Source organism: Pan paniscus, chromosome 16 (assembly GCF_029289425.2).
Source record: "Pan paniscus chromosome 16, NHGRI_mPanPan1-v2.0_pri, whole genome shotgun sequence".
NCBI classification, from domain to species: Eukaryota; Metazoa; Chordata; class Mammalia; order Primates; family Hominidae; genus Pan; species Pan paniscus.
The window spans coordinates 41,423,261-41,450,599 of NC_073265.2; the positions used below are offsets into that span (position 1 = coordinate 41,423,261).

At 42.3% G+C, this 27,339-nt stretch overlaps 1 protein-coding gene across 6 annotated transcripts in view; it reads right to left on the bottom strand.

Moving 5' to 3' along the window:
* Window positions 1–5,779: 5,779 nt before the first annotated feature.
* Window positions 5,780–27,339, bottom strand: part of MYO5C (myosin VC) — a 101,669-nt gene continuing 80,109 nt past the window's right edge. For 5 of the 6 annotated variants that reach the window (XM_034938763.3, XM_034938762.4, XM_034938765.3 and 2 more), the window contains 8 exons: window positions 26,670–26,768; window positions 25,212–25,366; window positions 22,036–22,125; window positions 19,299–19,449; window positions 18,348–18,630; window positions 9,772–9,946; window positions 8,851–8,931; window positions 5,780–7,527 (listed from right to left, as the gene is read on the bottom strand). In XM_034938763.3, coding sequence (XP_034794654.3) covers window positions 7,375–7,527; window positions 8,851–8,931; window positions 9,772–9,946; window positions 18,348–18,630; window positions 19,299–19,449; window positions 22,036–22,125; window positions 25,212–25,366; window positions 26,670–26,768 — 1,187 coding nt within the window. In that variant the 3' untranslated portion in view covers window positions 5,780–7,374. The remainder of the gene's footprint in view (window positions 7,528–8,850; window positions 8,932–9,771; window positions 9,947–18,347; window positions 18,631–19,298; window positions 19,450–22,035; window positions 22,126–25,211; window positions 25,367–26,669; window positions 26,769–27,339) is intronic. The other variant, XM_034938764.3, reaches the window with a different exon arrangement.

Genomic DNA, 27,339 nt, shown 5'->3' on the forward strand with positions numbered 1-27,339 from the left:
AAGATGTGGGTGCTGTGGCCTAGATTTCTTTGGGAGACCGAGGGGTTATGTTGCCATTGCTGGAGATGAGGACAAAGCGGTTAAGGGGGAAGGGAGCAGCCAGTGTGGCCCTGTCAATTTGGTAGGTGTTCTAGAGTGAGCCCCGTCAAGATTCAAAGAAATGAACCCCTGAACATAAAGATAATTGGGGGCGCTGGTCTGAACATTTCAACAGAGTCAAATCTGAGAGGGATGCATTTATGGGGGAGGTGACAGTTGGGGACATTTCTGATGAGGAACATCTGCCATGTGGAGCCCACCCTGGGGCTGGAGAGATAATGGGGGCTCATGAGTTGGGCTGAGCTCTTACAGCAAAGGGGCAGTCAGCACAGTTCCAGAGACCTCTGGGCAACAAAGGTGTACAGGGCATCCCTTAGGGACAACAGCTCGCAAGGAAACCAGCTACCAACTGCCACAGAGTGCCCAGCCCTCGCCTCTCCCTGGGAGGGAGGCAGGACATCTGTGTTACAGCTGAGGAAAAGCAGGGGGATTAAACAAGTTCAAGGTCAGCGGCAGAGCTGAGTCTGTAAGTAGCATGAATACACACTTTGGAACCCTATTTCCAAGCTAGCATGGTCAAGCTGCATGGTTTTGTCACAAAAGGTGAGTTAACAAAAAAGGGCCTGCCCTCCAGAGCCTGGCCCATGGTGGGGCTTGGTAACTGTTGCATCCCACTCCCCAGCCCTGTAAAGGCAGCCAGTAACAAGGTTGGGCTGAACACTCCCAGTAATAGCATTAGGACGGTGAGCCACAGGCTGTTAAGCAAGGGAGCAGTGTCATCCACGTGGATTATTCCAGCATTTGTGCTTCCAGAAGTAGGTCAGAGAGAGAGAGAGAAGGGACGGCAGGAAAACAAACTAGGTTAAGAGATTGCTATGTTCTGGAGAAGAGGAAATGAGCTGCGGACAGAGGAGCAGCTATGGGAATGGAAGGCGAGAGGAACCTATGGCACCAAGTGGAGGAGGAATAGAAGGATGGCTGGGAGGCACGGGAGAGAAAGACAAGTTGAAAAGATAGCCGATATTCCATATCTAGATAGAGGCAATGTTTTTCTTCTCAAACTAAATTTTGAATTTTTTCAAATTATAAAAGATGCTGATAATGTTCATTATAAATAACTGGAAACAGGGCCAGGTGTGGTGGCTCATGCCTGTAATCCCAGCACTTTGGGAGGCCAAGGCGGGTGGATCACTTGAGGCCAGGAATTTGAGACCAGCCTGGCCAACATAAGGAAACCTCATCTCTACTAAAAATACAAAAATTAGCCTGGCGTTGTGGTGCGCACCTGTAATCCCAGCTACTCGGGAGGCTGAGGCAGGAGAATCACTTGAAGCCGGGAAGCAGATGTTGCAGTAAGCTGAGATCACACCACTGCACTCCAGCCTGGGTGACAGAGTGAGACTCCATCTCAAAGAAAATAAAAAATTAAAAAATAAATAAATAAATAAGTGGAAACAGAAGGACACAAAAAGGGGAAAGTAAATCGCCCACATGCCCTACACCAACAACTGACCTGTTGGCATTTTATGTTTTCCTCTAGTATCTTTATAAGTATATATGTGTGTACTTTTTAACAAATTGGAATTATATGCCATATACTACTTTATATAATAGCATTTTCATCTTCACGTCATTGCATATTACTGGAAAACACCATTTTTTAACCGAGACTCCAATTTTTGAGTCATATGGGCCTTAAGTCATATCACATAGCTAGCATTTTAGACCTCACTGGTTAAACATGGGCAAGCTACAAACTAAATTTAAAGCATTTTTAAACTGTAAATATTATACATATGCATTGTAGAAAGTTTGGGGGGAAAAAAGATATAAGGAAGAAGATAATCACCTATAATCCCACCACTCAGAGAAACTTCTTTTTACATTTTGGTGTAGCAAGAATAGATTTGAGACCACTGAGGTCATACTGTTCATGTATACTGATTACATTTCTATATCTTGATGTTTTTCACTTAGTATTTATATCAGCTAAATTTTAGTACTTTGTTGTACTTATTGTCAATATCCTTTTTATGATGAGAGAATTTTTCACAGCTAGAGCCAATGTTTCGATGAGCATTTTGACAAGACAAAAATGCCCCATTTAACAAATTTTGACATGAAGTTGCTCTGCAGTAGTTCATAGAACTTCTCAAACCTTCCCCTAATAACTTTATGCCAAGCACAAACTTTCTTTGATATCTGTTTTACCTAAATATGTGACTTAAAAAATTACCACAGAAATATGTGTTTATTTTTAAAAGAACCAGTACCAAAGATGAAAAAGTAAAACTTGAATCCCCCATCACATGCCCTGCATTTTCACTGCCCTTAGTTTGTTGTTTATTCTTCCAGACTTTTCTGGCACAAACACATAGATACAGCTTTGGTAGTCATGCAAATAGGGCTACTTGCTTTCTTCATCTAACTTATTCTGTTAACACTTATAGATCTACCTTGTTTGGTAATAGGTTCAGCATTATTCTATACTGTGGAGTGTCATAATTTATTAAACCAACTTCCGTGTTTGGATACATAGGGTATATCCAGTTTTTACTTTTAAAATACTGCTTCATTAACTCAATTAAAAATGGACAAAAGGACCTTCATACATTGCTGGTGGGAAGGTAAAGTGGGGTAGCCATTTTCCAATGGTGCAGCTGTGGAAAACGGTTTGGCAGTTATTCAAAACTTAAATATACAGCTGTTACCATAAGACCCCGCAATCCTACTTCTAGATATATACCCAGGATACTTGAAAATGTATGTTCACTGGCTGGGCGTGGTGGCTCACGCCTGTAATCCCAGTACTTTGGAAGGCCCAGGCGGGTAGATCACCTGAGGTCAGCCTGGGCAACATGGTGAAACCCCATATCTACTATACAAAAATTAGCCAGGCATGGTGGCAGGTGCCTGTAATCCCAGCTACTTGGGAGGCTGAGACATGAGAACTGCTTGAACTTGGGGGATGGAGGTTGCAGTGAGCCAAGATCGCGCCACTGAAATCCAGCCTGGGCAATGCAGTGAGACTCCGTCTCAGAACAAAAAAAAAAGAAAATATATGTTCACATAAAAATGTACATACTAATTTTCATGGCAGCATTATTAGCCAAAAGTGAAAGCAACCCAAGTGTCCACCAACCAACAAATGAAAAACAAAATGTCTATCCCTCCAGTAGACTGCTATTCAGCAATAAAAAAGAATGACGTTCTGACACATGCTACAACATGGTCAAACCTTAAAAACGCTATCCTATGACAGAAGCCAGACACAAAAGGCCACATATTGTATGATTTATTTATATGAAGTGTACAGGATCAGCAAATCCATAGAGACATGAAGCAGATGAGTAGTTGCGAGGTGGAGGGAAGAGAGAATAAGGGGGAAGGAGGGAGCTGAGAGTGGCTGCTTAAGGGGTATGGGATTTCTTTTTCGGGGTGATGAAAATACTCTGGAGTTAGTGGCAATGGTTGCAAATCCTTGTAAATAAACTTAAAAAACACTGAAATATATGTTTTAAAATGATGGGTTTTAAAACATGAAACAAAACGTGGACATCATATCTCAATAAAGTTTTTTTTTTTTTTAGACAGAGTCTTGCTCTGTCGCTCAGGTTGGAGTGCAGTGGCGCAATCTCGGCTCACTGCAAGCTCCGCCTCCCAGGTTCATGCCATTCTCCTGCCTCAGCCTCCCAAATATCTGGGAATACGGGCGCCCGCCACCTCACCCGGCTAATTTCTTGTATGTTTAGTAGAGATGGGGTTTCACCGTGTTAACCAGGATGCTCTCGATATCCTGACCTCATGATCTGCCCGCCTCAGCCTCCCAAAGTGCTGGGATTACAGGCATGAGCCACCGCGCCCAGCCCAAAGATTATTTTTAAAATGGACAAAAGGCTTGTGTAGTCACTTCACAAATGAGGATACTTATATGGTCAATAAACATATAAAAAGGTGCTCATTATCATTAGTCATCATAGAAATACAAAGTAAAACTACAATGTGATACAACTACTTACCCATCAGAAAACCTAAAAAGTCTGACAACACAAAGTGTGGGCAAGGATGCAGAGACTGGAACTGCCTTTCTCTGCTAGTGGCAGTATAAGTCGGTATAACCACTGTAGAAAACTGGTTGGTAGGAGCTACTAAAGTGAAACGGATATAGTCTATGACCAAGCAATTCTACTCATGCATACATACACCACAGAAAATAATGCTTATTTCCTTAAAAAAAAAACAAACAAAAACAAAAACATAAATGTCATAGCAGCTATTCATAGAAGGCCTAAACTTGAAAGACCCAAATGTTCACCAGTCACAGACGAAACTGTGAAATGAGCATAGAATAAAAAATAACTGATACACACAACAATGTGGATGTATCTCAGACTTTCAACTAAAAACCTCTTTCTAACCCCATAAGCTGTACCCAGAGGCTTATGTTGCCATGTGTCACCTGGATCAAATTTTAAAACTGACTTAGTGATTTTAAGTATGCTTAATCTCTTTCCTGATGCCAATATTAATGTAAAAAATATTGAAATATTTCAATTTGAAATATTTGAAATTTACTATTTCAAAATAAATTCATGTGTATTGTAGAAAAATTAGATTCTACAGATTAACAACAACAAAACCCCTCACCCATGCTCCCATCGCACAGAAAGACCTGCTAACACTGTGCCCTGTACTCATCTGGATGCTTTTCTGAGCATTTCAAAAGCTGGAGTATTTTAACCGAATGTCAGCATGCACATACCTTCCAGAGTCAGCACTGGGAGCCACAGAGCAGATGGTGAGAGGTGAGGACCAGCGCGCAGCTTGAGGTGTGAAGCACGTCTCCCACTGGCTAATCTCCTTATCTTCTCTGGAGTGCTGCTCAGCTTGCTTCCTTCCTCCACAGCACTTCCATGCTCCCTGCTGGGCACGCACTGCCATCTGCATCCCTCACTCACCCCTGGAACCTGCCCAGCCCCTCTGTGGAGGGAGACCTTGGCAGGTTTGACCTCTGTGTCTGCGCCCACTCACTGAGCAGCCCTCACATTCACCTGGGCCGCATGTTCTTAACATTTCTCTATTTTGGTCTCCTTGCCACTGTCAGCTTTGTAGAACTGATCAAGACTGTGGGATGAGTGCCTCCCTTTCCCCATTTTTCCACACATAAACTCCTCAGTCCACAGGTCTCCCTGTCCCCAAACATGACCTACTTTTTCCCATGGTTGACTCCCCACCACACACACACAGAGTCCTCCAACGGGACTTTGCTCCTTCAGTTCTCTTCCCACCTCATCAGCAGTAGGATGAAGGCAGGGATGAGGAGGATGTGGCACCTGCCCTCTGGGGCTCACAGGCCTACAGAGGAAATGGGCAGCATTTCTGGCTTCCAGTCCAGGGTAAGTGCTATAAAACAGGCATAAATCCTGAGTTATGGAAGCCGAAAACCAACAGTGATGGCTCCTCATGGTGTGGGGAAGGTCTAGAAAGGGCATGGAGGCCACAGCTCAGGATCAGAAACCCTGCCAATTCTCTGCCAAGTAGCCCCTCATTCTGACAGTGTGGAAGCGCCCTGGAGACACAGCCTAAGCCAGCACTTATGACATATTTACTTCTTCTCTAAACATTTTAATATACTTTAAATGAGATATTATGAATCTATAAAGATTCTAGCATCTTTCAGTATGACCGTAAAGAAAGGCATAAAACTTGTACACTTAAGAGACATGTCATCTCCTCGCAATGAAAGAATCTGACCCAATTCATTTGGTAATTAATTTTATTGATTAAAGTATTACAAAGTTCTACTTTTCATTTTTTCATGTACAATATATTGAAATGAACTAAACTCAATCACTTATAATATAAAAAGACATTCTTATGTATTAGCAGGGTGATGCTTCATAATCATGTATTATTCCTACCTCTAAGACACCAGTCTGTATTATAGAATCACAGCTGTCACCTGTGACTGTCAGAAACAGAAGGTGCAATTGGGATTCTTAGGTTGGTGACAGAATAGCACTGGATCCACAGGCCAGAGACTAGGAGTGCTTATCAAATGAGGTTTTAGGCTCTGAAAGGAAGGAATGAGAAGGTGTGCCGGGACAAGGAATAGCCAGTTCCCATAAAACTTGGGAAACACAGATTTCTCAAAAGTAGGGTCCGACACAATTTTTTAGTTACTTTTTGAGAAAATTTAAAAATAAATACATTGAAATGCTGACTAGAGAGCGAAAGTAATTTAGGTTGCTTTTTCAATCTGAGGTTTTTTTTAAAAAGTTATTGTATGAAAGGTATTAAAAAATAAAAAAATTATGGTGAATATGTTGGCAGGTAAGATTTGAAGTTCTTTCAGAGAAGATAAACGGCATGGCAATTAAGCTTTAATAATATATTAGTTTTAAATAGATATACATATAAAAATACTTCAAATGATTCATCTCAGATTGAACACTCTTAAAAATTAAAAGGGTCAGCCGGGCGCGGTGGCACACGCCTGTAATCCTAGCACTTTGGGAGGCTGAGGTGGGCGGATCACGAGGTCAAGAGATCGAGGCCATCCTGGCCAACATGGTGAAACCTGTCTCCACTAAAAATACGAAAATTAGCTGGGCGTGGTGGCAGGTGCCTGTAGTCCCAGCTACTCAGGAGGCTGAGGCAGGAGAACTGTTTGAACCCAGGAAGCGGAGGTTGCAATAAGCCGAGATCATGCCACTGCACTCCAGCCTGGCGATAGAGCGAGACTCCGGAGTCTCAAAAAAAAAAAAAATTTAGAAGGGTCTAAAATAAACATTTTAAAATGCAGGGCATTTTCAGTAAAAAGAGTTCATGAAAACCTTCTGTCCCCAGCAGGCAGGGGGCAAGAGAACTTTTGGCAGGCCACGGTGGCCAAACGGGATTTTTTCCTGGAAGACTCAGCACTAGAATCCACTTGCAGCTTTGTAAATGTACTCAGGTTTCACATGAACCTTAGAAAACTTGGAAGCCACTGTGTCCCCAGATCTCACTCCCTCCTGGTAGAGCCCTGCCACAAGACAGAACAGATCAAGAGGCACGTGGAAGAAAATATGAGCCCTCCAGGAATTTCAGTGAAAACCAGCTGAGATTCGAGAGTGAGACATGGCTTTTCCAAATACAGCTGGTGTGTGTGAATTCTTACAAAATTACAGCAGCAGCATTGTCACTGTGAGTGAGAGATGATGTGGTCCATTTGAGAAAAGTCTGTTTTCTACCTTAAATCACATTCCAATTTCCATTGCCAATTAATAAAACACATCCCTCATATTGAACCTTCACTTAGCTTTTGAAGAAAAAGTGCATTGACTTTTTCTCCTGCTATAACCTATTCAGAAAGCCTAGCTTGAAACTGCTGGGGATCTGAATCATTTCCAGAGCATGTGGAGAGGGGGTAAAAGGAAATGTGACTTGAAAGAGATATTTGGTATCCAACATCAGCTGTGATGAATCCTCCCGGCTATTTAGGAGAGCCTGAAATTAGAATCAGAGGAAAAATGAGTAAGGAAACTAACATGTTCTGCTTTACTGCTACCTGAAAGTCAAGGCAAAACACAGCTATCTCTAGTGGAGAGCTCCTTGCACCATCACATGAAATGACATACATGAGAACTTTTTAACAACAGCACAATTCCAAAGTCTATCCAGGGCTTCCAGATCAGTTCTCAGGAACAATTAACTTGTCCTGTTTCACTTCAGAAGTTAATTTCCCATGGGATGAGTTGACCATAAATCTGTTTTCTATTCTAATCTATTCTCATGGCATAATTCTAAGGTCAAACATGAGTAGATTTCAAGTATTACATTTTTATTGAACCCATCTTTCTTCTTCATTCATGGGTTTGCAACCTTTTTGGTCTCAGGACCGCTTTATGCTAAAACATGACTGAGGCCCCAAAAGCTTTTGTGTATATGGGTATATTGGTATTTGCCATATTAGTAATTAAATATACATTGTGTATATGTGTATATCGGTATTTGCCATATTAGTAATTAAAATGATTTATTAATTCATTAAAATAAGCTCTACACATGTTAAACATAAGTTTCTAAAACAAAGAAAATTTAGTGAGAAGTGGTATTTTCTATTTTTGCAAATCTCTTTCATGTCTGACTTAATATATTATCATATATAACCATATATTATATACGCCATATTTTAATATATATGCTATATTATCATATATATGATATATCATATATATCTGCTTCTGCATTCAATCTGTTGTGATATGTTATTTTGGTTGAAGTACACGAAGAAAATCCACAGATAACTATTGAGAAAATCCACAGATACCTATTTAGAAAATCCACAGGTACATATTTAGAAAAAGGAAGAGTTTTGCAGACCCTCTTGAAAGTGTCTCAAGGACTCCCAGGGATCCTTGTGCCAAACTTGGAGAACTGCTGCCCTAGAGTTCCTTAGGGGAGAAACTTTAGGGATTATATAAGAAAAAATGGTTATACAAATGATTATAAAAGAAAAATGGTCTCTGTTTCCATTCAGCCTCTGCCCACTTGCACAGTATTCAACGATCAGTAAGAAATAAGATATATTGACAGAATACAGCACGGGAGACATGATTTTGGTGCTTTCATTCCCTTCCCACCTGGACTAAGGTGGATTCTGAAAATTTCACAGGAAAATTTCCTGCTTACCTTTGAGCTGGGTGCCTTTCATTTGTATATGTGGGTAAATGTACTTTAATCCTGGATTTCTATAATGTTAATTAAGTATCAACATCTTATACCATAGTTAGGAAGTAAAATTAAAAGGCACATCCTTAAGAATCTCACCTGTACTTTGCGAACAAAGGATGGAGTCACTCTCTTCTCAAAGTCATCTATAGGTGTGTATGAATTAAGGATCTTTATGATCTGCAAACGGTACATAACATGGTGTTAGACCATGCAAAATAATAACTCTGTTCATAAAATAATGGTTCTGGTTATTGGGAACCATTGGGAAGCACAGGTGGTTCTTTTAGCCTATAATTTGGTTCAGGAACTGTATGTTACCTATTTCCAAGAAAAGAAAACAAGGGGAGAAAAGTGCCATAGGGAGCAAAGGCAAACCAGATAATCAGAAAACAGTAAGAGGAGCCCCCTTCTAGCCTCCCCACCTCCCACATGGCCACCCCTCCACATACACATTTGTGAGTTTAATGGGCAGGGAATGAATGCATCATAGACCTTTGTGTGTATGTGTGTGTGTGTATTATTATTATTATTATTATTGAGATAGGGTCTCCCTTTATTGCCCAGGCTGGGGTGCAGTGGCATGATCATGGCTCACTGCAGCCTCGAACCCCTGGACTCATGCGATCCTCCCGCCTCAGCCTCCCAAGTAGCTGGGACCAAAGGTGTGTGCCATCACACCCAGCTTTTTTTTTTTTTTTTTTTTGGTAGAGCGTCTTGTTATGTTGCCCAGACTAGTCTCAAACTCCTGGGCTCAGGCAATCCTCCCACCTTGGCCTCTCAAAGTGCTGGATTACAGCTGTAAGCCACCTCACCCAGCCCATTTCTATGTTTTTAAGACCTAGTGTTAGTATTTAATAAATATTTATTAGATAAAAGGGTGGGCCATGGGTGATAGGTATGCTCCCGAGAGTACACACAGAATCAGGGTGCCCACAGCTGGCTAAACCAAGAAAGGCAATGTCCACTGCACTGATGTGTCAGGGAAGAGCCAGGGAGACACTAAGCAAGCCTGGTCACCTGCACAGCAGACAGTGAGGTGCAGCGTTCGTAGATCTCCTTGGCATCACTGTCTGTGGTCTTCTTGACCTGAAGCAACCAGGCTGCCTGAGAGAGGGGCTCCAAAGTTTCCTTTGCTAAGCTGTTCTGCAAGTTCTTATCTTTAAGCCATTCTTCTAAGTAGCTGATATTGCACCTGGAGGGAAAGGCAGAAGAACAGAGAATACTTTAGGGAAGGGTGCCAGATACTCCTGTGTGTCCCGAGAGGGTACCAGAGTTCACTGAGATCCTTAAGACCACAGCTCAGCAGTTACTCATCTGCAAAATGAGGGAGTTGGACTGATGATCAGCTCTCCTAATCCAGAGTTCTAAGACTCATGGTGGTCTAGGCTGAGGGGCCGGAACAGCTACAGACTTTGGGGAAAATCTGAGCAAAGAACAGTGATTGCAATCACTTACGAAATACAATTTTGAAAATTGATTAAAGGAAAGAAACAGTGATATCTGAAGAGAAGACTTCCATAAGTATAAAACACTGTTTTCTTTTTCCTGAATTGGCAGAAATCTTTCAATTAGTGAAGGCTTTCGGTCGACTGCAGTTTTTATTCTTATTTCTGTCACTAATTGCCACATGGGTTTATGAGTTAAGAGGCATGGGTTTTAGTCCTGCCAATCCACTGTGTGAGCCTGGGAAGTTAATCGACCTCTCTGGGCACAATGAGAGTGTTGAGAACCCTCAAACATTGCTAGTGGGAATGTGAAACGGTACAGCTGTTGTGGAAGACAGTTTGGTGGTTTCTCAAAATTGAATACAGACTTACCATATGACACAGCAATTCCACTCCTAGACATGTACTCAAGAGAAGTGAAAGCATGTCCAAACAAAACTCTGTACACAAATGTTCACAGCAGCATTATTCATAATAGCCCAAAAGTGAAAACAACCCAAAATATCCATCAACTGATGAATGAATGAACAAACTGTGGCATTATCCATGCAATGGGGTATTATTCAGCAATAAAAAGGAATGAGGTGCTGATATTTGCTACATGGATGAACCTCCCAAACATTACGTAAGTGAAAGAAGCCATCCACAAAAGATAACATTTTATGATTTCATTTATTTTTAAATGTCCAGAATAGGCAAAATCTGTAGAGAAAGAAAACATATTAATGGTTTCCTAGGCTGGGCAGGGTAGGGAGTTGGGGTGGGGGATGAGAGTGGCTGCTAATGAGTATAAGGTTTCGTTCTGGAGGGATGAAAATGTTCTAAAATTACATTACAGTGATAGTTGCACAACTACATAAATATATCAAAAACGATTGAACTATACACTTTATTTACTCATTTATTTATTTTTGAGATGGAGTCTCCCTCTATCACCCAGGCGGGAGTACAGTGGCCCAATCTCAGCTCACTGCAACTTCCACCTCTCAGGTTCAAGCGATTCTCCTGCCTTAGCCTCCTGAGTAGCTGGGATTACAGGCGCCTGCCACTACACCCGGCTAATTTTTGTATTTTTAGTAGAGACAGGGTTTCACCATGTTGGCCAGGCTGGTCTTGAACACCTGGCCTCAAGCAATCTGCCTGCCTCAGCCTCCCAAAGCGCTGGGATTACAGGTGTGAGTGACTGTGCCTGGCCTGAACTATATACTTTAAACAGGTAAACTGTATGGTATATAAATTACATACCAATGAAACTGCTAAAAAAAATTGAGTGTTGAATAAAGTGATCTCTAAAGTCAGTTCCAGCTCTGGGCCAGGCATGGTGGCTCACGCCTATAATCCCAGCACTTTGGGAGACTGAGGTAGGCTGATCGCTTGACGTCAGGAGTTCAAGACCAGCCTGGCCAACATGGCAAAACCCTGTCTCCACTAAAAATACAAAAAAATTAGCTGGGTATGGTGGCGGACGCCTATAATCCCAGCTACTCGGGAGGCTGAGACAGGAGAATCACTTGAACCCGGGAGGCGGAGGTTGCAGTGACCTGAGATTGCACCACTGTAGTTCAGCCTGGGCGACAGAGTGAGACTTTCTCAAAATAAATAAAGTCAGTCCCAGCTGTGACCTTAAGGATTAGCAATGCCCCATGTGGGTCTTCTTTCTGGCTGTAACATTTGGACAGTGATGCTGAATTAATGTTATTCCATAGGATAGTGGGTGTGAGATGATATATCTTGGGTTGGTTCTCACTATCCCTCATTTTTGCATTGCTACTTTTGTCCCACTAGTTTGAGTTCTTATTACTTTTGCTTAGTTTTTGTTGTTGTTGTTGTTGCTTTTTGTTTGTTTGTTTGAGACAGAGTCTCACTCTGCTGCCCAGGCTGGAGAGTAGTGGTGCGATCTCAGCTCACTGCAACCTCCATGTCCTGGGTTCAAGAGATTCTCCTGCTTCAGCCTCCCGAGTAGGTGGGACTACAGGCGCCTGCCACCACGCCTGGCTAATTTTTGTATTTTTAGTAGAGATGGGGTTTCACCATATTGGCCAGGCTGGTCTCGAACTCCTGACCTTGTGATCTGCCCACCTCAGACTCCCAAAGTGCTGGGATTACAGGTGTGAGCCACCGCGCCTGGCCTACTTTTAGTTTTTTGTTTTTGTTTTTGTTTTGAGACGGAGCCTCGCTCTGTTGCCCAGGCTGGAGTGCAGTGGCACGATCTCGGTTCACTGCAAGCTCTGCCTCCCCGGTTGACGCCATTCTCCTGCCTCAGCCTGCCGAGTAGCTGGGACTACAGCCACTGCCACCAAACCTGGCTAATTTTTTTGTATTTTTAGTAGAGACAGGGTTTCACTGTGTTAGCCAGGATGGTCTCGATCTCCTGACCTCGTGATCCGCCCACCTCGGCCTCCCAAAGTGCTGGGATTACAGGCGTGAGCCACCACGCCCGGCCCTACTTTTAGTTTTTATTACAGGTTTCTAATGGGGCTCCCATCTCAGCCCTTCTAATTCACCCTATTCAAATACTGCCACAGTCCTTTCTAAAATCTGAATTTTGAGCACATTAATTCTCCCACTCAAAGATGTGTGGTGGGTTTCCAGTTCCCAGTGAGATGGAGTAACCACACTCCATCTTGTCTGTCCCACTGAATGCAGCTATAAAGCCTGAATGGAATGCATTCGGCAGCTATTTGAGGACTTGGAAAAGTAAATAGTAGCAGGTGTATTGGGGAGGATGACTAGAATTTGAAGTCCTTCCAAGTCAAAAGTGACATCATCACTTTTCCCCTCTGCTATTCACTGGCCTCTACTCGCCACAGTTTGAAACTCAGAGGTGGGCATCAATGCCAACAAAGACCTCCAGGGGAGCTCTCTGATTCTAGCTCAAGGAGCTGAAAAGGGGCCTCCTAATGCTCAATGCCCTACCTTTTCCTTCTCCTTTTTCTCTATTCTCTCATGCTCAAGTTCCAATCCCATGTCGACAGCAGTGGTGGCGAAGGAGGCCAGAAGGAACCTAAAACTCGAAGAGAAGGGAAACTTCCCTTCCAATTGGAGGATCTGTGGTTCAAGGTTCTCTCTTTGCCCTCACCATTTGGCCCCAGATAGAGACATCTGCAGTAAGTACACTGCAGAGCAAGTTAAGGAAAGCTCCAGTTTTCTAGCTGAAGCACCAAAAAGGGGGCAGAAAGTAATAGGAATGCCACAGAAAGGGAGGAGCCTGGGAAAGTTGGGAAAAGCAGTTTGTTAAGTTCTTTATTAACTCCTGGGTTTATCCCTGAGCCCATGCATGAATCTGACCCTAAACAGCATATACAGAATTTAAGAACTGAACTATGAAACATACCATTACCCAAGTTCCAAGCTGGCCACCATTTTTCACACATATGAAACGGACCCAAAGAGCACCACAAAACCCTTACACATGGAAATGGCATGAGAACCACAAAGCATAGAGGGTGGTCAGAACTTGCAGTCTGACCCAAGTGCATTGTCCACCTGATGAAAATATTGACATTCTCCATATGATTTAAAGACTTAGAGTCTTGGCCAGGGATGGTGGCTCACACCTGTAATCCCAGCACTTTGGGAGGCTGAGGCGAGTGGATCACTTGAGATCAGGAGTTTGAGACCAGCTTGGCCAACATGGTGAAACCCCGTCTCTACTAAAAATGCAAAAATTAGCCAGGTATGGTAGTGGGTGCTTGTAATCCCAGCTACTTGGGAGGCTGAGGCACGAGAATCGCTTGAACCCAGGCAGAGGTTGCAGTGAGCCAAGATTGTGCTGCTGCACTCAAGCTTGGGTAACTAAATAATAATAATAATAATAATAATAATAATAATAATAATAATAAAAACATAAACTAAAAAATGAAGACCCAGAGTCTCATAATACAGTATTTAAAAATATCCAATATACAATTCAAAATTGGCATATGAAGAACCAGAAAGATCTCAACTCACATTAAACAAAACAACTAATAGAAGTCAACACTGAGATGACACAGATATTCAAATTATCTGACCAAGACTTTAAAGAAGTCATCATAAAAATGCTCTAAAAAGTAAAGCCAAACTCTCTTGTAATGAATCAAAAGATATAAAGTCTCAGAAAAGAAACAGAAGATACAAAGAAAAACCAAATGGAAATTTTAGAATTGAAAAATACAATAATAGAAATAAAAGAACTCACTGAATGGGCTTACTAGCAGAATAGAGATGACAGAGGAGAGTCAGTGAACTTGAAAGGATTAACAGAGATTATCCAATCTGAACAGCACAGAAGAAAAGAACTAAGAAAAAGGAGCAGAATTTTATGGACCTGTGGGACAATAACAAAAAGTCTTTAACAGCTGGTTCACTGAAGTTCTGGAAAGAGAAGACAAAGAGTATGATGCAGACAAAATATCTGAAAAAACAGTGGCTGAAAATGTACCAAATTTGGTGAATGGCCAGATTCAAGAAGCTCAGGAAATTCCAAACAGGCTAAACCAAAGAAATCCACACCCAGACACATCACAAACTATGGAAAACTAAAGACAAAGAAAAAAAAAATCTTAAAAGTAATCAGAGAAAAATTATGCATTATTTATGGGGAATAATTCAAATGACTATGGATTTCTTATCTGAAACCACAGTAGCTAGAAAAAAGTAAAACATTTTTAAAGTGGTGAAAGAAAACAACTGTCAATCCAGAATTCTACATCCTACAAACATACCCTTTAGGAATAAAGGTAAAGTGAAGACATTTTCAACTGAAAGAAAACTAATAATTTATTGCCAACAAAACTGCTCTAAAAGGAATACTAAAATACTTTCTTCAGGCAGAAGGAAAATTATATCAAAATGAGACTTGGAAAAAAATGAGACTTGGAACATTAGGAATGAAGAAACAACAGAAATGGTAAATACCTGGTTGACTATAATAGACTATTCTTCTCTTATTGAGTTCTTTAAAATATGTTTGATGGTTGAAAACTAAAATTATAATATTGTATGGTACAGTTTTTGATGTATGTAGATCTAATATATAAGACCACTGCAACATAAAGTAGGGAGGCTAAAGGGGCCTACATGATGGTAAGATTTCTGCATTCCACTTGATGTGGTAAGATATTGATTCTAAATAGACTGTGAAAAGTTAAGTATATGTACTGGAATCCCTAGAGCAACAACTGAGAAAAAAGATCAAAGGGATAATACTAAAAAAAAAAAAAAAAAAAAAAAAGATAATTTAGAAAGGGATACTAAAAAATTTCAAATAACCCAAAAGAAGCAGATAAAGAAAATGGAGAAATGAAAACCAGAAGCAACAAGCAGAAATTAATAAAATGGTAATCCTAAATATAAATATTATATTACATTAAAATGATCTAAACGTCCCCATTTGGAAGCATAGATTCCAGCCTGAGCAACATAGTGAGACTCTGTTTCTACAAAAATGGCATATGCCTGTAGGAGTTCAAGACCAGCCTGGCCAACATGGTGAAACCCCGTCTCTATTAAAAATACAAAAATTAGCCGGGCATGGTGGCGCATGCCTGTAGCCACAGCTACTCAGGAGGCTGAGGCAGGAGAATTGTTTGAACCCGGGAGGCGAAGGTTGCAGTGAGCCAAGATCGTGCCACTGTACTCCAGCCTGGGTGACAGAGTGAGACCCCCATCTCAAAAAAGAAAACGAAAAGGATGGCCACTTCCACCTGGTGGAAGGGAAAAAGTACTGGGTACCTGGGGGGCAGGTGTTTGCCTGTCCTCAAAGAAGTTGTTCTAAGACCTGGAGTCATGTGTCTCCCTCATGATCCTTTTCATTCATGTCTCTACTCAGTCTTGGGGGATCCACTGAGGGAGTGAGAACTGAGTTTAGCAAAGGCTCTGATGTGGCTTTACTTTAGGGCTGAAACCTACTACAGAGGACTACAGGATCTGCTTGGAGCTTGTGAAATAAACATAACTCATTTCTCAATGAAGACATAAAGATCTGCAAAGACTAGTCCTTCTGAATACCCCTTTCTATCTGAAAACCATGCCCTGCTGTCATGAGAATTTGTGGGAATGGTCTATGGGGATTGACTCCAACTCCAAAGTTTCACTAATGCTAAAAAGGTGTAAGGGATGCCTCTCACATGTATTTTTTGACTTAAGATACTCAATTTTTAAAAAATTTTTCTGGGTACATAGTAGGTATATATACTTATGGGGTACATGAAATTTTTTTTTGTTTTTTTTTTTTTTGAGACGGAGTTTCGCTTTGTCCCCCAGGCTGGAGTGCTGAAGCGCGATCTTGGCTCACTGCAACGTCTGCCTCCCCAGTTCTAGTGATTCTCTTGTCTCAGCCTCATGAGTAGCTGAGATTACAGGTGTGCACCACCAGGCCTGGCTAATTTTTTTGTATTTTTAGTACAGACAGAGGTTTCACCATGTTGCTCAGGCTGGTCTCAAACTCCTGACCCCAAATGATCCACCCACCTCGACCTCCCAAAGTCCTGGGATTACAGGCGTGAGCCACTGTGCCTGGCCCATGAAATGTTTTGATACAGGCATGCAATGTGAAATAAGCACATCAAGGAGAATAGGGTATCCATTTCCTCAAGCATTTATTGAGTTACAAACAATCCATTACACTCCAAGTTATTTTATCTTTTTTATTATTTATTTTTTTGAGGCAGAGTCTTGCTCTGTCGCCCAGGTTGGAGTGCAATGGTGTGATCTTGGCTCACTGCAACCTCTGCCTCTGGGGTTCAAGCGATTCTCCTGCCTTGGCCTCCCGAGTAGCTGGGATTACAGGCATGTGCCACCACGCCCAGCTAATTTTTGTATTTTTAGTAAAGACGGGGTTTTGCCACGTTGGCCAGGCTGGTCTCAAACTCCTGACCTCAGGTGATCCACCCACCTCGGCCTCCCAAAATGCTGGGATTACAGGCATGAGCCACCCCGCCCGGTCTCTAAGTTATTTAAAAATACACAATTAAGTTATTATTGACTATAGTCACCCTGTTGTGCTATCAAATAGTAGGTCTTATTCATTCTTTCTCTCTTTTTTTTTGTACCCATTAACCATTTCCACCTCTACTCAGCCCCCCACTACTGTTCCCAGCCTCTGGTAACCATCCTTCTACTCTCCATCTTTGTGAATTCAATTGTTTTAATTTCTAGCTCCCACAAATAAGTGAGAACATCTGATGTTTGTCTTTCTATGCCTGGCTTATTTCACTTAGCATAATGATAGATACTTTCTTTGTCACCTTCCCTTACGTCATTACCATCATCACTACCCCAGGTTCTCATAACAGATACAGGTATCAAATTTCTGCACACACTATAAGAAACTTAAATATCCTATATTATGTGTTTTCCAATCACTTGATCAGTGTTAATTCAAATAGTGGCTCAGGGTCCATGGTGTCTCAATTAAGAGATAGTAGACACACCTCAAAACTAGATTCCCAAGTCTTCAGGATGAACTCCAAATGCCTTAGCCTGGTATTCCAGACCCTCCCAGTGTGGATCCAACCTAGCTCTTTACCTTGGTCCTGCTGCTCCTCACACCAGCCTCTGCTTACTCCACATGCAGCCTGAGCAGAGGTCCTCACTCACTCCCCGCAATGCCTCTGACCGTTTCTCCTGCTTGGAACGTTCTTCTCCGTTTCCTTTATCACTCAAGGCACAACTCTCTGGCTTCCCCAACTGTTCCGTCTGCAATGTCTCTCCTCTCTGATACATTTCCTGCACCACTTGTTTGTGATTTAATCATAGTTGCCTTTAATTATTATTTAGCTATTCTGAGCTTCTCAAAGGCAGGGATCAGATCGACTTTTCCTTGTTTCCTGTGTTCTCCCCCTGGCAGTGCTATTCAGAGAAGGTAGTCACTACTGGTTGAGTGCATGACCACCCTAGAGGGCCAGAATTTAAGATGAACATTTACTGGTTCTGGGTTAAAGCGGCTAGGCCAGTCCATCTAGTTGGCAGGGTGTGGCGTGAGGGGAGTAGGCCCTGGGCGCCAGCATCCCGGGGCTCCTAGGGTGACTCGAATATCCCTACAGCAGTAGGGCCTAAACAGGGGTTTGACGCCACAGCAGGGAGGGTCAGGCGCGTGGGGCCTCGGACTTCAAGAGCATCCTTTCTGCAGGCCTCTCCGCGTGAGCGGAGGTTTCTGGGTTTTACCTGATCTGCATCCCTTTTCTGCAGGAGCACATGTCCTTGCGCAGGAAGAGGCTGTTCAGCGTGACCGCCCCGATCAAGAAGAAGAGCTGCTTCACCGCCTGCCTCACAAGCTCGGGGTCCAGGCCGTTCTGGCACATGGTGGTGTAAAAGTAGCTCAGCTGTTGCAGGACGGAGGTCATGGTGTAGCCGTCCGTGTCGTCTATGCTGGAGGAGCGCTTCCGGAAGCCTGTGGGCTTCAGGCCGGAAATGCCCTGCAGGCTCTCATACTCCAGCATTCCCGGAACTGCGGAGAGACAGGGAGGCTGTGCTGACACGCGAGGAGACACACGCGGAACGTTCCCGACGCTCTTCGGTTTCTTTCAGGAGATGGGACATTTTTCTACAAGAGTCAGTGGATGTACTTATGATAGAGAAAGCAAAAGAATCAAGGGTTTGGGACACCAGGGTGTGTGTCAGGGTTAGGGATGGACGGCTGTTTCCAGCGGGGCTGCAGCTCCTCTTGTAGGTTTGAAGCAGCACGTTTTTCAGCTTCACAGGAAAGAAAGCTGCTTAGCATGACAAATCATGGCCTGGGCATTAAAGCCTAAAGTATTTAAATTTCAGGAAATTAAGGAAAGTATACAAGAATTCGAATGGGGCTTTAGGATTTCAAAAATACTTGGCTACGCCAAGAAGTAGAAGTACCACATAAATAGCAGTAGTAGAAGTTTCCCCAAGTTTTTTCCTTCAGGATAAATCATCCTTATAGAAAGAAAACTACCAACAGCGTACTATTATTTATGGAATCATTATAAGCAAGCAAAGAATTAAAAGGCAGATATCTACATGATTATATTTCCTTGGCTTTTTAAACAATGTTACACATAATCACACATTACACATACCAAGTTTATGTTTTAAAATGTCTTAATGTTACTATAAATATTTTTTGGTCATCCATTCTCTTCTTACCTATTATCGGTTGGATATTCTTTTCCATTATGATAATAAATTGATGATATATTCGTATAGCCACATCACTGAGAATCTGTCTGTATTCTGAAAGGTCAAAATTGTTCAAGCAATTCTTATTCTGCTGTGGACTATTATGCTTCATGAATTCCTAAAAGTAATTTTAAACATAAAATATTAGAATAATACAAACGTAGGAAATTAATAATCAGCTACTATAACTCTTTTACCTTAAAACTTAATGTCTGATTTATATCAAATGAGTTCATGATGCTTGGGGTAGCATGTACCTTCTATAAGAAAAAAATTGCACTGATTTCCTGTATGATCACAGTCTATCATACTATCATTGTCCCACCCACTTCCCTACAAACATTGTCCCTGGAACCTATAGACTAAATAGAAAAGCTCATAGAAGGCCCATGGAAGCGCATAGGAAAATGAAACAAAACTGCAGAGCATTCAAGGAAACAAACTGCTATGAAGAGGTAAGTGGATACAATAAATGAGATTCATAACCTTATAATTTACAGGGTACAGACAAAGTTGAAATATTTTAAAGTGTGTGTTATGGATTTTATGTGTCTTCCTAAAAATCATACATTGAAGCCCTAACCTCCTAGTGTGGCTGTATTTGGAGATGGGGCCTTTAGGGAGGTAATGAGGTTAAATGAGGTCATGAGGATAGGGCCGTGATCTAATAATAAGATTGGTGTCCTTATAAGAAGAGACACCAGAGAGAGCTTGCCCTCTCTCTCCCTCTTCCTGACCCATGCACCCAGGAAAGGTCCTGTGAGGACACAGGGATGGAGAAAGTGGCTGTCAGCAAGCCAGGAAGAGAGCCCTCACCAGGAAGTGACCATGCTGGCACCCTGATCTCAGATGTTTAGCCTCCAGAACTGTGAGGAAACAAATCTCTTGTTTAAGCCACCCAGCCTGCGGTATTTTGTTATAGTAGCCTGAGTGACTAATGGAATATGTTTAACATGTTCAAAGAGACTAAAGAAAAAGAAAAAATTAAGAATAGAACATTATAGGGCTGGGCGTGGTGGCTTACGCCTGTAATCCAGCACTTTGCGAGGCCGAGGCAGGCGGATCACTTGAAGTCAGGAGTTCAAGACCAGCCTGGCCAACATGGTGAAACCCCATCTCTATTAAAAATACAAAAATTAACCGGGCATGGTGGTGCATGCCTGTAGCCACAGCTACTCAGGAGGCTGAGGCAGGAGAATTGCTTGAACCTGGGAGGCGAAGGTTGCAGTGAGCCAAGATCGTGCCACTGTACTCCAGCCTGGGTGACAGAGTGAGACCCCCATCTCAAAAAAGAAAAAGAAAAAAAAAAGAACAGGACATTGTGGTAAGAGACAGAGGTGAAAAGGAACAAGAGAAATTTTAGAAATAAAAATATGGTAACTGAAAAAGCAGTCAGACAGGGAAAAGAATATTCTATACATGGCTGAAGGGGGCAAAGAAAGGATCATAAAACAGTGCTGAATAAAACATTCTTCCACTGATGTCTCACAGATGCCAGTTTGTTGTAAACGGACTAGTCTGTGCCTCCTCCTGTTTTGGTATTCCTTTTAGTCAGAGGTTGGATTTTCTTTACTTCTCCTTTTGTTCTATAGTACTAGTCAGATTGCTGTTATATTTTATTTTAACTTCCTTCCATTGGGACAACTGGTTATCTATATGGAAGAGGATATTAGATCATTACCTTACATACCAATTTTGGATAGGTAAAAACATAATTAATTGTGAACTCTAAATGTGAACTACAAAAGTTTAGAAGAGGATCTTCATGATCTCAGGGCAGGGAAGAATTTCTTAAGACACAAATCATAAAAGAATAGGATTGACAGATTTAAGCATATCAAAATTCAAAAACTGTGTGACAAGGGACTTCATAAGGAAAATTAGAAGCTAAGCTACAGTCTATCCATATGATATAAAGACCTCCTACAAATCAGTAACAAAAAAACCAACCCTAAGAAAAAGAAAGGAAGGATGTGACTAGGCAATTCAAAAGGAAACCCAAATGACCAATAAACATATAAAATTATGCTTGACTTCACTAGTGACCAAATAAATGCAATTTAAGTCAACAAGATATAATTTTATACCCTGACACTGGTAAAGGATAAAAATGTCTGTCAATACCAAGTGTTGGTGAAGGTATGAGACACTGGAAACATCATACACTGCCGGTGGGGCTGTGCAATGGTACAGCCATTTTGGAGAGCACTGAAAACCCTGAAAGCCACTTTGTTATTTTAGTTCAATGAAATTTTTCTCTGTGAGTACTTGAAGGTGGAGAATTCTTTTATGACATCAGCCTCCTGGAAGCAGAGTCGGAATGGCAAAGGAAACATATTTATAGATTATGGAGGAACAGTCAGGGTCCTGTAGAGAGAACAGCTGTGAAGAAACAGGCATTTTAAACCAAAGCCTGTATTTTAGAGTCATAATGCTAAACATCTTACAGCCAGAAGGAAACTTAAAAGTCATCTTATCTACCTATTGATTTAAAAGTAATGGAGACCTAGGAGGCCTAGTACCATGCCCAAAATCTAAGCTGCTTCCAGAAGTCTCCTGCCTGTGGTGTATGCCCAAGAGTCCAACAGATAATGTGCTGCTGGCCTCCTGGTGGAGAGGATAGAGGCTCTATTGAGCTCTGGCTCAGGAGGAGGTTATAGACTGGCTGTCAGCACAAAACAACAAGCAGGTGGGCGCCCCCTACCTCTTCTCCGCTGTACTGCTTCAGGCAATTGAGAAAATGACAAGTGTTGGAAAGCCAAAAGGACAGCATTTCAAAGTCTTCTAAATGTTCCTTAGAAAAATAAGAAAAGACAAAATTGGTCTTGATGATTACTTGTACCTCTGAGCATTTACCTGTTTGGTTATTTGTAGCTGTTGACCAAAATTAGTTTTTCTTTTATTCACTAAAGCCTTTATCCAATTCATATTATACTTATAAGAACTTATATTTATTTAATAGGTCACAGTTTGTAACATGTTTCTGTACAGGTTGTGTCACTCATTATGAAGTGTGAAGTGGGTCCTGAAGGAATGCATGAGAAATGCAAGTTTCACTTCTTGCTCTCCTAAGTTCACACTCTCACTGGGAAGATAGAACAGAGTTTTAGTAGGTGGTCAAGAGCCCATACGATGGCTGTAGACTATGCTACCAAAGCTCAGAGGACAAGGAGAGAGGATAGGGAGGCAGAGCAGCCAGGGAAACCTCAGAAAGGCAGGAGGTCTAGCCTTTGAGGGAAATGGGTGGAGAGACAAGAGCTCAGGACTAGGACTGTTGGGGAGAAGGCCTCCACTTACAGGGCAGGAAGAAGAGGAACAAGCAGTGAAGGCAGAGCTACAGTGATCAGAGGGGAAAACAGAGAAAATCCTGGGATTTAAAAGACAAGGGAGGAAGCTTTCAAGGAGATGGTGCTAATGCTTTGGTCAATTTAGAGAGAATAAAAAGTAAAGAAACACCACTGGTTTTAGTAAGAGGAGTTACTGGTGATCTCTCTGTAGAGTGATGGGTTAGAAGCCAGATTGCAAGGAGTGACAAAGAGAATTGGTGGAGAACGCTAGTTTAAGCACTTTGGCAGTCCGGGGTGGAGGGAAAGGAATAGTGGCTAAAGAGGGTATGTGGGCACATTGCTGTAACTGCTGTGTGCTGGAGGTGGGGAGAGGCAGGTCCTGGGCACATGCAAAGGCAGAGGGAGGGGGACACAGAGAAGTTGAGACTGAAGATGCTGGTGAGAAAGGGGTCTTATAGTCCTCATACCACACATCTCTTGATTTATGAATATTTGGCGAAACATTCCAGAGCATCAAGGGGAGGCAAATACTGTGTGTCCTGGGCTGGAACACAATGCCAGCTTGTCTTAAGAAAACCCAATTTATGCAAATATGGACAGGGAAAACATCAATTTATGGGAGCCCCTTCCAAAAACACTCTGGTGGCTCCTGTGAAGATGGTGACTATAAAGTATCCAGCACCAAACAAATGTGAATTTTCTATTCCTAACTCCAGATAAATAATGAATTCATGATATTTTTGGAAGGAGAGGAGAATTACCATACTCTGATCTCTCACAAATCTAGTTTTTATGTTTCTTTCTTCCTAGAGTTTATTAATTTATTAATTTATTTATTTATTTTTGAGACAAGGTCTGGCTCTATCACCCAGGCTGGAGTGCAGTGGTGTGACCTTGGCTTACTGCAACCTCTGCCTTCCGGGCTCAAGTGATCTTCCCACCTCAGCTTCCTGAGTAGCTGGGACTACAGGCACACACCATCGCACCTGGCCAATTTTTGTCTTTTTTGTAGAAACAGGGTTTTGCCATGTTGCCCAGGCTGGTCTTGAACTTGTGAGCTCAAGCGATCTACCTGCCTCAGCCTCCCAAAGTGCTGGGATTACAGGCGTGAGCCACCACACCTGGCCTTCCCTAGAGTATTTAAAATAGAATTTAATTCCCCATTACTCTTTAGAACACATATTTTACTAAAAATGAGGTAGGGTCTCCCTAACTAAAAATTCAAATATATCCTAATATCAAACATCACTTCTCTTTTGGAGGGGCATGGAAAACACTGTTATTTTAGTGTTATTTATGTCTTATTGCCCCCTTCCAATATGGATCAGTACATTGTAATTCCCAGAAATGGGTACTTTTTAACATAACTGTAAACTGGTCATTTCCTAGAAAAAGAGAGAGAGAGAAGGTTTTTGTACTAACTCCACTGTGGCTAATGGAATTTCCACACTCAGGGTAGCACCAGGTCTGGCTTAGAACTAAGTCAACCACCCTACCCACACCCAAGATTCCAGAATGCGCCAAGCATTACCAGAGAACTGTTTTTACAAAGCAACTATCCCTGTAAGCAAGGATCCAGGTCTGTTTAAAAAAATCTTCAATGCTTAGATACAGTTATTTACTCATTGATCACTTATGGAGTTTCCAGGAAAAATAATCAGTATGCTAAGAATGATTTTAGGATTACGTTTCAGTTGGAAAGGAAATTAGCAATAAACTTTATGTTACTGTTAGCCTTCACAAAATCCCGCCCTTTGTCATTGTCACTTTTGATCATTATCCACTTGTCACACCATGAAGAGATGATTGCTCATGAAGAGTTCAGTTGGTGACTTCTGATATGTATACCATACACACATGGTCTGTGTCCTATGGTAGGTTTCCTCTTGCCCAGTGGTAAACTGCTGGCTGCCTGCTTGTCCAATCATTCCAATAAGGACACCGACTTAGGGAATGGCCAACAGCAAGTTGGAAGGAACCTGGGTCCCTTCATGATCACGTAGAACAGAGCCACCTTCCAACCTAGATGGCTCATTATGGAACCGCTATCAGCAAAGAAAAATCCTCCATCTTCTTTAAGACACTGTATATTGGGCAAAGGGAGGTGGCAGGTGTCTCATAGCTACAATAGCTTAACTTTACTAAGTAACTAACCTAACTAATACACAGTTCATCTTCATTTGTGGACTGGGAATAAAAATACACAATGTGCTTTTAGGAAGAAGAATTATATAATTGCCAAGGGAAGAGATGAATAATTTTTCACTCCATTTCATTTCTCATGATTTACCCTTGTTACAGAGATAGAACCTATACCCCTCACAGCTGATAACTTTACACCCTAAGGGGATAGCAGTGGTGGGGCAGTGGCTACCAGGTTGCAGTCTCGCCGGTAAGGCTTTGAGGCCTATGGCAGATGCTCATCCATTTATCTTTCCCTAACAGCGTGGCTCCCTTCACTAGTTGGGCCTCAAACTTGTTGGAGGAATCATGTGGCTTACCACACAATGGAGGCTCAGGATGGGCAAAGACTGGGCATCTGGTCATTCCCACAGATGTGATACCAGGGGCCAATGTCAAAGGCATTTCCTACCTTAACCACCTGCTTGATGCCATTAATGGTGCTGTTCATGAGGGACTTCAGCATGTTGGCATCATTCAGAGAGTCTGCGTAGCGCACACACATGAACAGGATATGAGCCGGCAGCCCGGGGATCATGTTCACCACCACGCCACGGGGCTTCAAGTCTGAAGCAGAGAGAGCCAATGAGGATTACAGCTGACAGGTCAGCTCTTCTCCTAAGGAACCTGTGACTAGGGGCAGGGGCTTGTTTGCTTTTCTGTGCTTGACACAGTGCCTGAATGTATATGGATTTATTTCCTCTTTGAGGAATTCCATCTGGCTCCTTTCTTGGCACAAGATACACAGGTGTCACTTGTTCCTCTTCTTGTTTACAAAGGACTTTCTCTTTCTGAAAAGGTTGAATAAGAGACAGAATCTTTATTTTTCCCTGGTGTGGAAACCCTGGATTTCAGACCCCCATTGTAAGAAAGAAACTCCATTCCATGCACCCCTACTCCAAGCGCTTTGATGAGGATGGCGTACAGTGTCCACAGTCACATGAAGCTGCCTTGAATAGGGAAAGCAGGCACACCCAGTGCAGCAGAGGATGTCTGGCTGGCCTTGAGGAGAACAGAATGGTGGAAACGCTCAGTGGGGATGAAGGGGAGAGAGAAATCTTACAAAAAAAGTTAAGATAAGCAAACAAGGATGTCCCCTGGCTGCAGGAAGACAGAAGAACAAAGAAGAGGCTCACACTGCATGACACCAGTGATGAGGGGAAAGAAAAGGGTAGAGGTGCTCATATGAGCCAAGGGGGTCACTCGCAGAAGAGGAAGGAAGGCTACACGTTGGCTTTCTGTTTTGAGATCTTGGGGCCAGCTGACAGGGAGGCAGATTTTTCTCCCTATGCCAGAAAACCACGTGGAAGGTCACAGTGAAGACAGTGCAGTAAGATTGGTTCTATGACCACCAACTCTTGAGCATGCACATGGGACATTCCTGTAACTGAGGCATGGCTGGGAAGCCCCATCACATTGCCCGCAGAGAAATTTCTCAGAAGTCAAATGGAGCACAGAGCCACAATTACTTCCATGATGGCTCCTGTGCTGAGACACAAAAATGAGGTGATGTTTCTCTTCTACCCTGGTCCTACAATTTGGAAAAGGTCAGGGCAGTGGTTCTCAACTGAGGACAGTTTTGGCCCCCACAGGACATTTGGCAATACCTGGAGATATCTTTTATTGTCATCACTAGGGGTTGCTGCTGCCTTCTAGTGAGTAGAAGTCAAGGATGCTGCTCCATCCTTTGTTACTCCCCATTCACAGAGTTAACAGGTCAACAGTGCTGAGGTTGAGAAACTCTGGGCTGGGGGAAGAAGCAGTGGAAGAAAAAGTAGAAAAAGGACCACCCCTGCCCAGGACTTTGGCACTGACTGATGTGCAAGTTCTCAAAGAGAAAGCAAAAATCCAGAGTTCCAGGTTTCACTACCAAGAATGAGGTTCTGAATGAGCTTGGCCTCGTCTTCTCTCTTGTATTGCAGCATTCCAAGGTACTCCTTGGGTCCTGAGGACGAGTGCACATCATTGGCTGTAGACAGAGGCAAACAATCAGCTAAATACACAAAAGCAGCTTTCACAGGTCTCACAATGTGACTACTCTCCTACCCCATTCTGGCTGGTTTGCATGTAAATGTCTGTGGCTTTCAGATACATTAAAACTGTACTGTATTGTATCCTGAAGAATTTCTCCAAGTAGTGATTCCTCTTTATGAGTACATCAGTGAGTACAGCTGCTGCTGAAAAGGCCCAATTATCCTTTGAAGAGCCTTATGAGTGCCTGATATGTATCCAGCACATGGTAACAGGAAAGAAATCCAAGATGTTGCCTTGTCTTCAAGATGCCAATGCTACTGTGAAAGAAGACTTGTGAAACATTTGGTGTGCAAAGTACCAATGTGCATGATCCTTACTGAGACAGCTGTATTAGTTTCCTATGGCTGCTGTAAAAAGTTATCACAAACATAGAGGCTTAAAACAACACAAATGTTTAATCGTACAGTTCTGGAAGTCAGAAGTCTGAAAGGTGAGCCAGGGTGGTGAATGGTGGTTCATTCATTCATCCCAGCAGTGGGGATGCAGCGGGGGCTGGGAAGCACAGA